The sequence below is a fragment of the Lutjanus erythropterus genome, chromosome 9, assembly GCF_056507025.1.
Source record: "Lutjanus erythropterus isolate fLutEry1 chromosome 9, fLutEry1.hap2, whole genome shotgun sequence".
In the NCBI taxonomy this organism is placed as follows: domain Eukaryota; kingdom Metazoa; phylum Chordata; class Actinopteri; order Lutjaniformes; family Lutjanidae; genus Lutjanus; species Lutjanus erythropterus.
The window spans coordinates 26,466,439-26,482,578 of NC_139325.1; the positions used below are offsets into that span (position 1 = coordinate 26,466,439).

At 39.3% G+C, this 16,140-nt stretch overlaps 1 protein-coding gene across 1 annotated transcript in view; it reads right to left on the reverse strand.

Moving 5' to 3' along the window:
• Positions 1–16,140, reverse strand: part of LOC146321665 (uncharacterized) — a 36,405-nt gene that overhangs the window by 1,273 nt on the left and 18,992 nt on the right. Inside the window, exon 10 of the mRNA XM_084726923.1 lies at positions 13,950–14,102. Coding sequence (XP_084583049.1) covers positions 13,950–14,102 — 153 coding nt within the window. The remainder of the gene's footprint in view (positions 1–13,949; positions 14,103–16,140) is intronic.

Genomic DNA, 16,140 nt, shown 5'->3' on the forward strand with positions numbered 1-16,140 from the left:
TTATGTCTGTATAATATATGTAGTGAAGACTTTGAGGTAATTGCATAAAAGGTATTGCATTTTTTTTTTTTTATCAATATACAGACATGTATGACTCCAGTGACTAATTTCCATGCTGTCTTCAGTCTGTTTTTGCAAAAGAGTACAGAGGACTGATAGTGGTTCAAGTGTTTTTACAGAACATTATGCCACAGTGAAGTTGACCTTTGACCTTCTGTATATAAAATATGACCTAATCATTTTATCCTTTTATCCCAGTGAACTTAAACTTTGACCTTTGACCATCAAAATCGAATCAGTTAATCCTTGAGTCCAAGTGGACATGTTTGTCATGTTTGAAGAAATTCCCTCCAAGCATTCCTGAGATACAAGAACGTTACAGAAACATTCACAAGAATGAGATGGAGGTGAGGTCAGAGTTAGGGATGTTCCTGGCAACTAATTTCCCTGTTGATTTTAATTTAGACTAGTCTAACGAGTCTAACAGTAAGAAAGCACTCAGAAAGCAGTTAAAACTGAGCACAGTTTATTAATTGATAAGGTTGAATACTGGGCGTATTAAGAGCCATTTGAAGCTGTCAATCAATCAAGAATTGCCAAATAATATTTTAAATGCAGCTGAAATGTGTGCCACGTTGCGCCCTGCAATATGAAAATGTATATTAACCTAAAAAACATGATGTTTTATTTTCAACCACACTGGTTTTACAAGCTATCACCTGTCCGAATTTGCTGATAACAATATCCGGGGTTGTGTGAGCCATCAGGGCATAAGCGCTGGGTGAGACGGGCCGCTGTCTAGCAGGTGGCTGCATAACACCTTAGATGCGACAGTTGCCTGGCATTATACATGAATAAAATATTTATAACTAGTTTAACTGACTAGTATTTCTGGTGCCGATAGTGAGGGTGACTTGGTACCCATGTCCAAATGGACATGAGTACACACTAAATATTATTTTTAAAGCAAATGTCAAACATTTGATGGTTCCAATTTCTTTAATGTGAGGATTTGCTGTTTCTCTTTGCCATTTATGAGAGTAAATGAAGAGAGGTGAATGAGTCTTTGGGTTTTGTACTGTTGGTTGGACAAAAGAATCTTTTTTCCATTCAGTTTCCCTCTTCTGAAAAAGCCGGGGTTCAAACTTTTTAGCATACTGATAACAGACAGAAGCAATCAATCAGTTCATTCAGAATTTTGTGGGGGTTTTTTTGGAATTGTTGCAACCTAAAATGCCTGATTTCACACCAGCTTTTCTACAATATTGTGATGACTGTGGTGATGTTCTTTTTTGCAACTGCCAGAACAAGTGAAAATGGCAAAAAAAAAAGTGGCAATTCTTTTGTATAATTCACCACAAATCAAAAGCAACTTGTTCCAGGGAGAATAAAACCCCTGTTCTGAGTGTTCTGAGTAATCTTACCAAAAAGGCTTAGGATTACAAAAAATTTAACAAATAATACTTTTTATTTCTATATGAAGAAGTGCACCCGGGGGGTATCCCACTAAGAAACAAAAATCTTTATAGAGCTCAAACTCAGCACCTGTAACAGAATAAAAACGCAAAAAATAATGATCAAATATTGAGCTGGTTCATTGAGATGTGCATGTATGACGTTTGCACAGGAGATTGCTAAGATTGGTGGAACTCGCAGGAAGCTACAAAGATAGGTCAAACTTTTCACAGGGATCGGCTGATTTTGCATTAATTGTTGTAACATCTTGGAGGGACAGAAGAATGGAGTAATTCCCCCACTAATAAAATGCTAATCTTTTAATAAATATTCTAAACACCAATAAACTTAGAATGTTAGGTTGATTAAACATTGATTAAATAAAAATCACAATAATAACTTTTTCGATATTTATAAATGAAATGCTCATTAAAAGGACAGGCAACCAATCGGCTGCCAGTTGGACAGGCCTAGTTTATGTGATGTAATATAATTCTATTTCGTCTATCAAACACATGTGCACACACATGCACACAGTCACTTGAGCTTGCGTACAATAAGCAGCTGAGTGCCATCATTCTCACTAAAAGTGTAACGAGGCCAGGAGAGTCAAGAAGAGTGTGTGTGACTGCTTTGCCCCAGGACCAGTCTCTAAGCAACAGCGGGTCCTGACAGGAGACACGCAGTCCCATGGGAACTCATTTGGAGTATAAGAATGTGCAGCGTGTGTGTGTGTGTGTGTGTGTATATATATTTAAGTGGATGCTGTCTCTGCAGGTTGGAGCTCCAGGGAGGTGGAGCGTGACACCAGGTCCAGGCACAGGGTCTGATACCAGGGGAGAGCTGACCCTCTCAGCCTCCATCGAGCACCACACACACACACATAGAGGGGGGAAAAAAACCCCACTGATTTTCATTCTGCCAATGTCACTGTGAAATGCCTGGAGATGTTTATCCACAATAAACACAGCGAATAAAAGTTGGATTTGCTTTACAATATGCTCTACTCTATACATGGAATAATTACACATTATAGCCTTAGGTGTGAGGTGGAAGGCGTCTTTCATGAACTGCATAAGAGAAATACTGTAATAAATACAATGAACATGTGCAAAAAAAGTGTCCTACAACGCTGAATTCTATTTGGAAACTGTTTTCATATGTGGTGATATTTCCTACGAATCAATAGCATACTGTGTCTGCAGGATTGGATGTGATTATTCATTGTGATGCTTTCAGCTAGCTAAACAAACAGGAGCTATTCTTTACACATTCTGCACCAAACGCTGCTGAGATCAGCACCGCCGTCGCAAAAAACACAGGCATTTCTCATTTGCAACAGCCTATGTTTTCTCTTCTCACTTTCACGGCCCAGAGAGCTGCCTAGAGAGGGAGGGAGTGTGTGTGTGTGTGCGAGTGCATGTAATCGTATAACTTTTTCATGGTCCACTTTGCTCTACTTTCAAGCCCCGTGTCACAGCCCACAGCACACTTGACCACCGCCATCACAACTCACAAAATACACACATACACACACACACACACACACACACACAACATATCATACACTTACACACACGGGGGTGCATGGGCACATCTGTTCTCACTGTCAGCTCGTTATTCTTTTTAGCCATGCCAGCGCCATGGCTGTGGGGATGGTCTGTCCACCACTTTGGCCCACACTGCAATATCTCAACAATTACTGGATGAATTGTCATGAAATTTTGTACAGAATATGAATACTATTGACTAGAGCTGTACCAAATAGGTCAAGGCTTCAAAGCTTTGTAAACAATGTTGACATTTGAATTCTAAATCAACATTCAAATATGCACAGCTTTTTTTTTTATTTGCTTGTCTATTCATTCTTTAAGCCAGTACCGTAAATGTCATTTCTGTTGAAAAAACTGACAAGTTATATTTATTAAAGAAAAAAAAAAAGACAAACTCATTTAATCTGATGAATCAAATTCAAATTGAAAGCAAGTCAAAACAGATTTTTTAGGGTGGTGACGACATGAAATATGACATTCAGAGTCTCATACAACAAATTCATTAGAAGCTTAAAAAAAACTGCATTCAGAATGGACCTGCTGTTGACTTTTATGATCTTCTGACTTTCCTCTAGTGCTACCATGATTTGTTTCAGAGTGAAATTGGATATTGATCCTCTGACTTTTCCTGCAGCACTATCATCAGGTCAAACTAACTAACTTACATGCAAAACTAATGACTAATGACTTTCCATTAGCTTCAGCTGCATTTTGAATTTAGTGCCTTTTAACAAATGTTAGCATGCTCACCCTTGAAACTCAGTTGGTGAACATGGTAAATATTATACCTGCTAAACGACAGTGTGTTAGCATTGTCTGTTAGTGTTGTCATTGTGAGCAGGTTAGGATGCAAACATTAACATCTCAAAGTCCTGCTGTGCCTGAGTGCAGCCTCACAGAGCTGCTAGTGTGGCTATACACTCAAACAGATTGAAACTGTCTGACATGTGCATTTTGAGGTACCCCCGTTGTTTTAACTGGCCAAACATGCACCAAAAGCGTTATGAGAATTGTCAGACTTCAACTTCTTGTGTCAAATGAGGAGTGTTTGGAGAGAGCTAATTGTAATTTTAAAAAGGCAAATGCAAGAAGTGGGTGTTGACAGGGCTGCAGCACCACCTAAAACTAAGTATTATACAAATAACCAATTGATTAAAAAGAAAAAAGTTTGATGCAGACTCACTGCAGAGAAAGGGAGGGACTAATTGGACAGACATCATTTAAAAGCTTTTTAGATCGTGAATCCTATTACTACTGAACAGTTCTGTGGTTTATCAGTGAAGTGATTCAGGCTGAGGAAGCAGCCATGCATTTGATGCAAAAAAAATATTTATTTATTTACCAGGAACAATGCAATTAAAGCGTCACACATGAAAAACATTAGCTATTTTGCAATATATCATAAACCCACAGCAATAATAGTTCTGATAATCTTAATACAGATCAAAAATTTCAAAAACTGATCAGTAAATGGGCTGCATCAAAAACTGACTGCAGCTCTTTCCCAAGTGCAGAAGACGCTTTCACCTCATTGAGATGAGTCTGCAGGAATATCTAATATTTAGTAAAAAAAAAATGAGTCTACAACTGGCAGTCGATCCATGATAGTTTGGACTCAAAGTGAACAGGGGCAAGAGCGATCCATTAAAATCCCCGTTTCTCCCCCGCTTACTGCTCTCCCAAGTGGCCTCTGTGCAACGCATGCTGTTAAGTCACACCGAGGGCTGAGGGTAAGTGAAACTACTAATGAAAGCAGGACTGTTACAGTGACAGACCTGCGTTATACGTGCTCGTCTCCTCTATGAAACATCTGTCGCTGTGAAGCATCATTATAAACCACAGCCTCTTTCACACATAGGTCCCAATAAATTTCTCATTCATACATGCCCACTTCCAGGGAAAATGCTGAAACATTTCTGGAAAAGGCTGCATGTGTGAATGAGGCTTCAGATGAACTGCTTAAGTGTTGTCTCTCCCGCTTCATCTCCTTGGTGTATGTTGGTGTTCAAATTTGCAGTCTGCTTTAGTTTAAACATTCTCAAACTTTTGTAAATGATCATTAAAGTTATCTTGCCCATTCAAATGAATACAAAAACATGAATACCGCACACCAAGTATTGCTCTCGGTGTGTTTGGGCCTTTAGTCTTGTTTAAACTCACATGTAATGTAAAAATGATAAAGCATTTTCATTTAAAGTCGATGCTGTTTCTCATACTGGACACTGATGGTCTCTGCCAGTGAGTGGATTCTCAACGCAGCAGCAATTTTAAATTATACCTGTATTTCTCTACTGCTTGTTGCATATTGTTAAACTAAATTCCATTTGCCTCAGTACATTCACCTGGGACCTGGCAAACTTTTAAAAAGGGAAACCGATTTGAAACTTCTGAGCTCCAAGTTTCCAGACAAGTCGTGACATAATGTGGCATAAATCAACATGGCAGCATTCACAGTGCAGAAGTCGGCAAGTTTGACTTCATGATAATGACAGTAACGACCCAGACTCCTTGGTAACAGAAATGAAAAGGCCCATGGAATATAATACAAAACAGAATTATGTTCACTTCAGGTGCACAATGGAGCATAAGTGCTTCTGGAGCTGAATGAGGTCTCACCCTGTTTACTGTCATTATACTGCAGCCTGCAGTACAGACGGAGCAGTGAAAAAGGAAGGCAGAAAGCAAAACTTTATCAATCTACTATGTAAATAAATAGAAATAAACAAATAAGCTCTGAAGCGCATATTTAATCTATTTTTCCCTTTACATTAATTACTACCATCTACAGTATGGGCCAGCAGAGATTATGTGTAAGAGCTTATCTTTTGTCCAGTATGCTGCAGACAAAACTGTAATAACAAGCATTAATGTACCCTTCATACCAGAATTAATTCTTTTTTTCCCCCATATTTCTTGGTAGGAACGTTTTTTTTTTTTACCACTCATACGACAGAATAAAGACAGGCTGATTATGTGGTGAAGGCATAATCACTCCATCATTCTTCACCTCCTGTTCCACATCTATACTTAACTTTCCTTTTCATTTCACCTCTTTCATTTCATTTCTTAATGCCTTCATTCTCCTGCCTTGTCTCCTGACCATTTTCCTCTCATACACTCCATCTTTGGCTTTCTTTCACTCACACTCATACACTCTCACCAAACGACCTTCCTGTCAAGGAGATAGATACCTCTTCATACTTTCACAACTTATACTCACACTTGCATGTGCACACACACACACACACACACACACACACACACACACACACACACACACACACACACACACACACACACACACACACACACGTCTGCCACTTTTGCTGAATAGTCCCAAAATCTTTCCTTCCTCTCAGCTTCCCTCAGTATCTTCGATCCTGCTCTCCCCATCCCTTGTTTAGGCTGAACAGAGCGCTCTTACTATAGATGTCTTTCTTTGTATGAGAGCTGGGCTGCACAGTATGGTTACAAAAACAGTCATATTGTGATTGTTCGAACAGATGTTGCAATAGAATTTGATCAAAGTGGAAAACTCCTACATATCTGTCTGGGTAAAATTGATCACTATAAGCGGATCTTTTCTTTTTTGTTATTTTCCATGACAATTTAAAAAGACATAACATAACATAAAATCATAAAACTAACAGCTTTACTACTCAAGGGATACATTGGGACAGTTCACCCAAAAATGATAATTCAGTCATTATCTACTCACCCTCATGCTGACTGAAAGTCAGGTTTAGTTTGTTAGCCCACAAAACACTGCTGGAGTTTCACAGGAAGACGGCGTTGCAGACTGTCCAACAATTTAACTGACTGGTGATCAGTTTTCAAACAGAAAAAACAGAAAAAAAAAAATAAAATAAAATGCCTCCATACTGCTCGTCTGGTGTCATCCAAGTCTCCTAAAGCACCAGCACCGTTCACTTGCACGCACACACAGTCACACACACCCACACCCTGACGTGGCTCCAAGCTAAGGATCTACAGTAAATGTTTAGGTTAAAAACACAGTGGAAATGATGTCTCTCAAGTCAACTTGGCATGTTGGTACTTCAGGAGATTAAGATTACACCAGATGACCAGAATGAAGGCATGTTAAAACTGGTCACCCACATCGTTTGGGAGATTTTGAAATGCTGTTTTCGTGTGAAACTCCAAAAGTATTTTGTGGACTAACAAAATAAACCAACCTTCAATCTGCATGATGGTGAGTAGATATTGACTGAGTTTTCCTTTTTGGGTGAACTATCCCTTTAATGGATTTCATTGCGTGTTTCAAATACTGTACAAATCAAATGATTGTGTGTATAATTCAAACAGACTATAATACAGTACAGTAATTATATAAAATATAAATAACTGTGGTTTTGATGCTGCCATTTACTGGTTTGTTTTTGCAGTTCAGAGTTTTGAATGCAGCCATTAACTTCGAGGAGACTCATTTCAGTGTGCACGCAGCACCAGCCTCAGGTACCCAGCCAGAGGCAGACGGGTTACTGCAGTAATCAATCTTGCCATCAGTATCATAAGAGTAAAGTTAGAAGAAAAAAAACAGAATCACTGAAGTTTAAAAATTTTTCCACATGTTATGAAAAGACCCAAAATGAACACTGTGGGTGGACTACTTCATTAGTGTAAGTGAATTATTTAAACTGAATTTGCAGAGGAATGATTCCGTCCCTGATCCACATAAGCAGTTGATCACTGCGGTGGGAATGATCATTTCTGCATCACAATTTTCATTTTCCATTAAACTATTAAAGTCCGTGTAAAGCAATAATAATTATGTGTTGTGATTCTGTCACACCACAGAAACATGTGTTATTAATCACCCAGCCAAATTTGAATGCCTATTAAAATACTAAGTACACAAAATTAGGCCTCAAACTTGTGGAAAAATGAGCAGTCTTCTCTGCTCTGAGACACTGGGGACATGTCCACTCCACTGTGTCAAGTGTAAAATACAGCTATGGTCTGGTATGTCTATAGCAGCTTCATTGGAATTGTAAAGACAGCATGGTTGAGCCAGCAGAGCCAGAGGATGGTGACCTATCAAACTCAGTCTGCAACCAGATGATTTTTTTTCTTCAGTGTCTGGTTGTTCAAACTGAACTGAGCAGTAACTGCCAGCTGATTTAGACTGACAGAGTCATTGAAGGTACGTTTGTGACTGACCGTTGGAGGGTGGGGGGCAGTGTCATATGTGAGATTGTTGTGCAGGGGTCATGTCTGGTTCAAGTGCATCATTGAGACATATTTTAGCTTCACCAAACAGCTTAGGAACAGCTAAATGGTCTAACTCCACAATTCAGAACCACATAGTTCTCAAGTCTTTTCACGTTTTAAGCAGCTTTTTTCTAATAGTTTTTATACACCAAAATTGGCAGGTTTTTTAAACACAAGTTAACCTGCAAAAATAGGCAGTTGACCCTTTTCACATTGCTAGTAGACCCAACTGCCTTTCTGTTTTTCTTTCTCATGTGCACGACACCTAGCTCACGTGTGTAGGAGAGCAGAAAGAAGAGGGTTTTTTGTCTGTGTTCATCTCTCAATCCCTTTATAGCTTCCAAGCAAATCTCTGGGGTTTGAGGGGTAATTTCTTTCTTATGTCGTTGTTTGTTCTTCCAGATGTGTTCTTGTCTCATGTTCGCTTTTAGATGCAGAATGAAGTTAATGCTGATGAAAACCCAACATTTCCTGATTTTGCTGGTTCATAATAAAAGCTTTTAGTTAAGAAAATAATGGGAAACATTTATTGTGAAGACTGTATAGGAGGTAAAATGCTACATCGTTCAGCCTTTTGACTAAATACAAGCGCCTCATCACTAAATACACACCTTCAAGCAGGTGCAAACTCAGCTGTGCCAAGCTGGCACACTGAGTGAAAACGAGTCAAGCAGCACATGCGTATGGTAAAGGGGCAAATGAGGCAACAGGCCTCCTCAAAAAAAGGGGTGAAAATAGCGCGTCAACTCGAGCGTGATGTTTCCATCACTGCTCATCCAAGCTGGAGACGATAAATATACATGTCTACTACAGAGCCATTTGACCCAGGAGTGAATGCCAAATGTACCCTTTCCTACTGAAGAAAAAAACAGATGTTAGCAGGTGTTAGTGGCATTTTTGTCCAGTTTAAAGGGGGTTTAACATGAATAATGTTTTTAGAAGAAAATCTCAGAATTTCCTTTATGCAGACAATCATGATGATTTGACATTTGTTGGGGTTTGTACCAAACAAACATGTTTACTTAAATCTGAACAACAAGGTTAGTAGGCCAGTGCATCTCTGCAGCATGACAGAACTGCATTATAATGCGGTTTTGTCACATATAATTCCTTTGTCAAAATTTTGTTTCTGTGATTTGGATATTGCAATTTCAATAATAGCTTGATTAATTGTGCAGCCCAACAAGAGAGCAATAATTGATTAATCAGTTTTTTCTTCACTTCTCTGTCTCGCTCTGTCATACAAACATACACAGTCTTCTTCCCTGGCAAGGGTGTGACACTGGCTGAGATTAGACCTCTTCAGTGCAAGCAGGGCATGTTGCTGGAAGTCTCAAGAGGGCTGACCACAAACTCACACTCACACTCACACTCACACACACACACGCACACACACAACTTAACACTTCAGTCCTCCAGTCACATTCTTGGTAGGGAAAGGCATTAAAATTACATGACAAGCACACCTTCGTTCAACCCTTCCCACAATTCGTGCTCATGGGATACCCTTTCAGCCACATCAAATAGTAAAGCTTTTGACCTCCGTTTGCCCTAGCTGCCTCTGTGCACGCTGACACACACACACACATACAACACGCACACACACATACATAACATTGTCCTCTGTGCATACACTGCAGATCCTTCCTCAATCGCACCCTATCTGGCTGAGACTCAAATTCCATTTCACGTCCGGTTTACTATTGATTTTACCCTCGCCACTATTCACCAGCTACACCCCCTGCACCCACACACACACACACACACACACACACCCCACATCCAATCTGTTCCCTTCCGCGCCTCCGTTTTCATTCTCCCACTCCTGCTCCTCTCCTACACTTCTTTCTTGTCCTCTCAACCCATCCATTCTTCCCTATCACTCCTCTTTAGAGCATCTCAGCTGAATGCAGTGTGTGTGTGTGTGTGTGTGTGTGCGGGAGTGTGTGAGCATGCACATTTATCGATCACGGAAGAGAATAATGAAGACATTTCTTAACAAATAATTTGATATGCAAGTTGGCACACACAACCATAATTAAATATGTGCATCCACATAAGGTGCGCCTACGCATACCCGCATGCTTTCTCTCACTGTCTCACACCACACACACACACACACACACACACACACTTAGCAAAGTCATAAAGTATGCAGAGAAGTGGACTGGCGCCAAAACAAGCCGTTGGGCTTTGAGGCCTCATTTCCATGTTGGAGCCCATTTTAACTAGCAGACTGACTCATCGTTAATAATTAACACTCACAGTGATGCTCAGAAACAAAGCTCTGATATAAACAAGGGAGAATCTCCACTACACAATGTAGATTTGTGTGTGTAATGCACACACATATGAGTAAAAGCGCAGAGGAATGAAGTGCACCGTGAGGGGGGCAGTTTTCTCTTCACATTCCACCTCACCTTTTCAAGGTCTTCATTTACGTTTCACATTATTCTGCGCCTGTTGCTTCACTCACTCTACAAAGAAACAGCTATGCTGTTTACTTGTCACGCTCTGACGCCTCAACCAATTCTTCTACCAGTCTTTCACCTTTTTATTCCTTTGCATTCTTCTTCTTCACTCTTTACAAAAACAGTCAAGTCCTTAATTCTCCATGTTTCTCAATTCCATTTTTTTCAATTTGTTTTTTTTTTTATTAACTCACCACAAAGCTGGCATTCAAAGCTATATGTGCCCTCTGCCTTTATTTTCCTCCCCATAGTTTATTCCATTCTCCCTCCCCGCATCTCAAAGCCCGCCTCGCTCCTGTCTCAGTTGTGGATGTCCCCTGTGGATGCTGGTTAGACAGGCCTGTCACTACACTGCTGGCCAGAGAGACAGACATCAATATATCGCCACTCTCCTGCCCCTACTCATCATAGAGGGACACGACGGGGCGGCAGAGCAGCAGGGAGGGTGGGTAGTTGGTTGGGGAGGTGAAAAGGAGAGGAAAGTAAAGAAGAAAAAAATCGAAGGTGGGGCCTGCCATCCCTCAGTCTGTGCTGTCTGATTTACAAGCCTATTGGATTTTAGACTAACATGAATCACGGCTGCATAGAAGCATTGCTGCCTGACAGGATGACAGAATGAATGAGACACATCACTCCAAGTGTGTGTGTGTGTGTGTGTGTGGCAATGGGAGAGACAGGGGTATATTTAAACCACTAAGATCGTATAAAAAGACATTTCTGCGGCAACAATGGCACTTAGTTAGGATCTTCTCATGTTCTCAGTACTGCATGTTCTCCTTCTCTGACAATCCTGTCGACTGTGACAGCATACTGGATGTAACTATCTGTACTAATCTGTGCACAGTCAGGGTAGAAGCATTGATATTCTTTACTGTAAGGATCTGAGTGGGCGGGTCAAAGTAGCAGTTAGAGTAAGTTTCTAGTTACTTAGAGAAACACTGCAACCTTCCATCTTCTCTTTCCCTCTCTGTCAGGTTAAATCCTGGATCTGTGGACCTTTTCTGCACAGTGCAGCTAAACACTAGGCTAAAAAAAAGAAAGCACAAATCTACACATATCAGCTACTTTTTTGTTAGAATTCACTGTTAGAAAACTAGTGTGTAGACTTTAGTGGAATCTAGTCGGAACCTTGTCTCACTCTCTGTATGCAGATCCAGTGTTTGGTTTAGCGGCAATGATTATTAAATTCATCACAAACTAATGTATTTTGACAACTGATTAATTGGTTTTAGTTTTTTTTAAATAAAGAAAACAATTCTCTGATTCCAGCTTCTTAAATATCAATATTTTCTCTTTTCTTTACTTTTTTCATGAAAAAAAAATGAGTAGGTTTTTGTTGTGGACAAAAAAAGAGACATTTAATGATGTCATTCTGAGCTTTGAGAAACACTGATCAACATTTTTTACTATTTTCTGACATTTTTTAGGCCAAACAACTAATCAATTAATCAAGTAAATAATCGGCAGATTAATTGATAATGAAAAGAACTGTTAGTTTCAGCACTTGTGTTTAGAAGCTACTGTAAAAACATGGCAGTGCAACGTAGCAGACTCCATGGAAGTAGACCTGTGCTGTAAAGGTCTCGTTCTATGGTAACAAAAACACACCAATCCTTATTTTCAGGTGATTATACACTAATGAAAACATCCTTATAGGCTGAATATTACATTCCATTTCTGCATATTGTGCCAGTAGAACCTGTAAATCTCAGACACTGAACCTTCATGACGTGAAGGATGCCCTGCTTGTGTGTGTGTATGTGTGAGGGACAGAAAGACGGAGACAGAGTTCATGTCTTTAATGAAGGGTTACTTGTTTTGCTACTTATAAACAATACAGAGAACCATTTGAGCCGGACAATTGTGCTACTATATTGCCTAAAGTTTGTTTAGGGTTTGATTGAAGCATATTTTCGTGAGCTGGGCAGTGTCGATTAGCTTGGATACAGGTCGGGCGGGTGTTGGTCTTAAGGGCTACATTTACACTGCAGCCAAAAGGGGCCCAACTCAATTTCTTTTGCTCATGTGTGACTCAGATCTGCTTTTTCGTGACAGTGTAAAGAGCACCCGTCACATTGAATCAGATCTTTTCAATTCTGATTCGGACAACTTTCATATGTGGTCATAATTCAGATACAGGTGTGATTTTTGCAATGTGACCTCAGTGTGAACAGTCATATTGGAACTCCACTTGCCTGAAGTGTCTTGACACAAGACAGTTGTGTCAATTTAAAAGTGGCCCATGACATCCTGAAATTTTGAATGAAATCTGTTGGCTCACACTCCACATCCACGCACACCTCCACACAGAAGTAGCAGCAATCTCCTCACAAAAGCCATCATTAAAATTTGTCTCTCTTTCTCCTCTTCCTTGTTATTATCAGCTCATGAATTCACCGGATTCCACTGAACATCAGTGTAGAAATGAAACTGTACATAGACTTCAGTGGCTTCTGTGTTTACTTCTGTATGACAGCGTGCTACGTGTGAAGTTATTGTTATTTTGTGCATGCATTCACTAATGTTGGACACATTTAAAAAACAGTGTGCAACCAAGCAAACAAACAAATAGAGAAGCAGATTTGAGCAATGAATCAGGATTGAGTACAAAAGACCCAGACTCGCGCATCACTAGTGCACAGTGTTGGAAGTTTCCGATCCTTTACCAAAGTAAAAGCACTAATATCACGCTATAAAAACACTCCATAATGAGTGAAAGTACTCCATTAAAGTTAAAAAAAAAAAGAATAAGTAAAAGTATGCACGTTTCATCAAGAAAGTGAACTTTTGGTTTTAGGTTTCTAATTATTTTATTACTTTGATTTTTTTTTAAATCTGGATTGGATATTGTGTCCAACCAACAGCCCAAACCTCAAAATTAGTTTCCCGTATTTCAAGATAAATCGTACCATTTGTGAAGATGAAACTATAAAATGTTTGGCATTTTTGCATGAAAAATGGTTTAAACGGTTACTAAGTAGGAGTAAAAAGTACAATATTTCCGTCTGAAAAGTAGTCAGGTAGAAGTGTAAAGTGTCCTGAAAAAAATTTGTCCCTCTTTGTACTTGACTATAGGCGATTAGATACTTTACACCACTGGCTATGAATTATTAAAGAATTAGTCAAACATATTCATATATTAGATGAACCACATCTTTGCTGTATCTGCATCATCAAAAAGCAGCGCCCTTTGGTTTATGATGGACAGATTTTATGACGTTATCTTGACCCAATTTACCTTCTTAGCATTAGTCAGGTATGTTCTGGCCGCCTCCTTCAGTGCCTTCCACTCCTCCGTCTCCTCCCCCGTCACTTCTCTTCCCTCTCTCGCTTGCTGCTCCTTTGCCTTTTCCAGCTGGAGGTAGCACACCCAGCCGGAGAGATACCACACCTGGGAGGCACAGAGAAGGAGGGTTGGGGGTGTGTGAGGTGCAGAGATTCAGACAGAGAGAAAATGTTCTTTGTTGCAGTAAGTGAGCTGTGACAAGGGAAACAGATTTGTAACCCTCACAGAGCATGTCTGCATGAAATCCCACATCTTTCTTTGACAAACGGGTTTCACACATATAACACTGAATCACACACACATACAATCCATCACTCACATAATAAGTGTCAGCCTGATCCAAATCTGACATACAGTATGCTGTCCTCATTTGCAAATTCTGTATGAATGTAAATGCACATGTGCACATACTGTAGCTTCACAATGAATCAAACCTGCGACTAATGACTTGACCATCTGTCACTAACAAGATGTTTTTTCATCTTTCTATACCAAAAGATGTAATTACTTTACCGAAAAATATACTAAAACTTAATATAATGAAAAATGAATTCCCTTAGGCAAATATCTTCCTCACATTTCAAATAATATCACACTCACAGTTTGTGTTGTGGACAATATTGGCCTTGCTTTTAAATTAGAGGAGGGTTTTTTTATATTCTCTTTGTCTAACTGTTATTTTTTTATGAGACACATTTTCACTTTTAAAATATTTTTCATGAGTGTCTTTATGCCTCGATAGAAACTGTGGAGGAACATAAGTACCAGTCCTGTCTCAGAAAGCAGGATTAGTACTAACAAGCTAACTTGGCCTCGATTCTGGGTTTCTGGTTCCACATTGGTGGCTCATTTTTCAGCAGTGTACACATCATGGTAACTTCAGCTCCACACCATACCTCCTCCAGAGCAGCTTATGCTCAGGGTATTAATGAAATGCAAAAATATAACACAGCCGCCTCCTCAGGAATCAACTCTCTGGAATCATTATTACCATTGCCATGTTTTGATAACCCTGGATACAATAATATCATTTACTAAACTTTTTTTTTTTATATATATAAAAACACAATTAAAGTGAAAGGTTTGTACTACTGAATCAACAGGCAGTAAGAAGTGTTCATGTTCAGTGAGTGGCAGAACCACTTGATCATGAGATGTGAATGTCAGCAATGTTTACAGGCAAATTACCCACTTTGGCAACGAAGAACAACATCTATAAATAAAGGGTAGTTTAGATGAGCAGTATTGCAATAAAAGTCACTGTTGCATGCTGATGCATAAACATGATTCGTCCATTATACTGCTGATATTTACTGGAACATACGAGAGACAATATCAATATGAAGTGCTCGCACAGGTTTAAGGTGACAACACAACACTGTATTAATGAACTCAATTTACTCAGCTTTATCTATATAGCACCTTAAACCCGTAACATCCTCAGTAATATACTGAAATTGTCAGATGCCATGCTCATACAGCCCCATTCTGTCTGTATGCAATATTCATTTACTGAATGAAGCTATTGATTGACTTTCTTCAGGCGCTGTGTTGGTTCACTTGCTACGAATTCACAAGAAGACTAAACAGTATCATCATAACATAAACACACAGCTTCAGGTCCATCAATGTAGCAAATGACTGGCTATTATTTCAGACTCCTGCCTCTACATATCAACAGCAGGATTGTATTGGGCCAACAGAGAATAAGATCAATCACTGAGAGAACACACCTTGTGTTGCTCCAGTAGGTTTGCTGTCTTTTAATATAATGCAAAAGTGTATTTGCTAAAACTAAGGCTGGGTGTTATGACTTAACAACTGAAATGATATCTTGATATTTTTAGGCTACTCCTCGATATACATATATCCTCATATATTTTCTTAAACACTGTGGGGTTTAAGAGAGATTTTCAAATAGATAATATATGATATTATAGAATATGATGAATTCCTGTAGCATAAAACATAGGTACAACTGATGCACATTAGATCAAGTATCCCCAGTTTGAGAGGACATGTCTGAAGGACTCCCCTCTGAGTTATCTTAATATTTTTTTTTTATTTTTAAGGTTTGACAATAATAAAGTCCTCATAGTCAATCAGTGATCAAACTGGGATTACAATCAATCAAAATGACCAA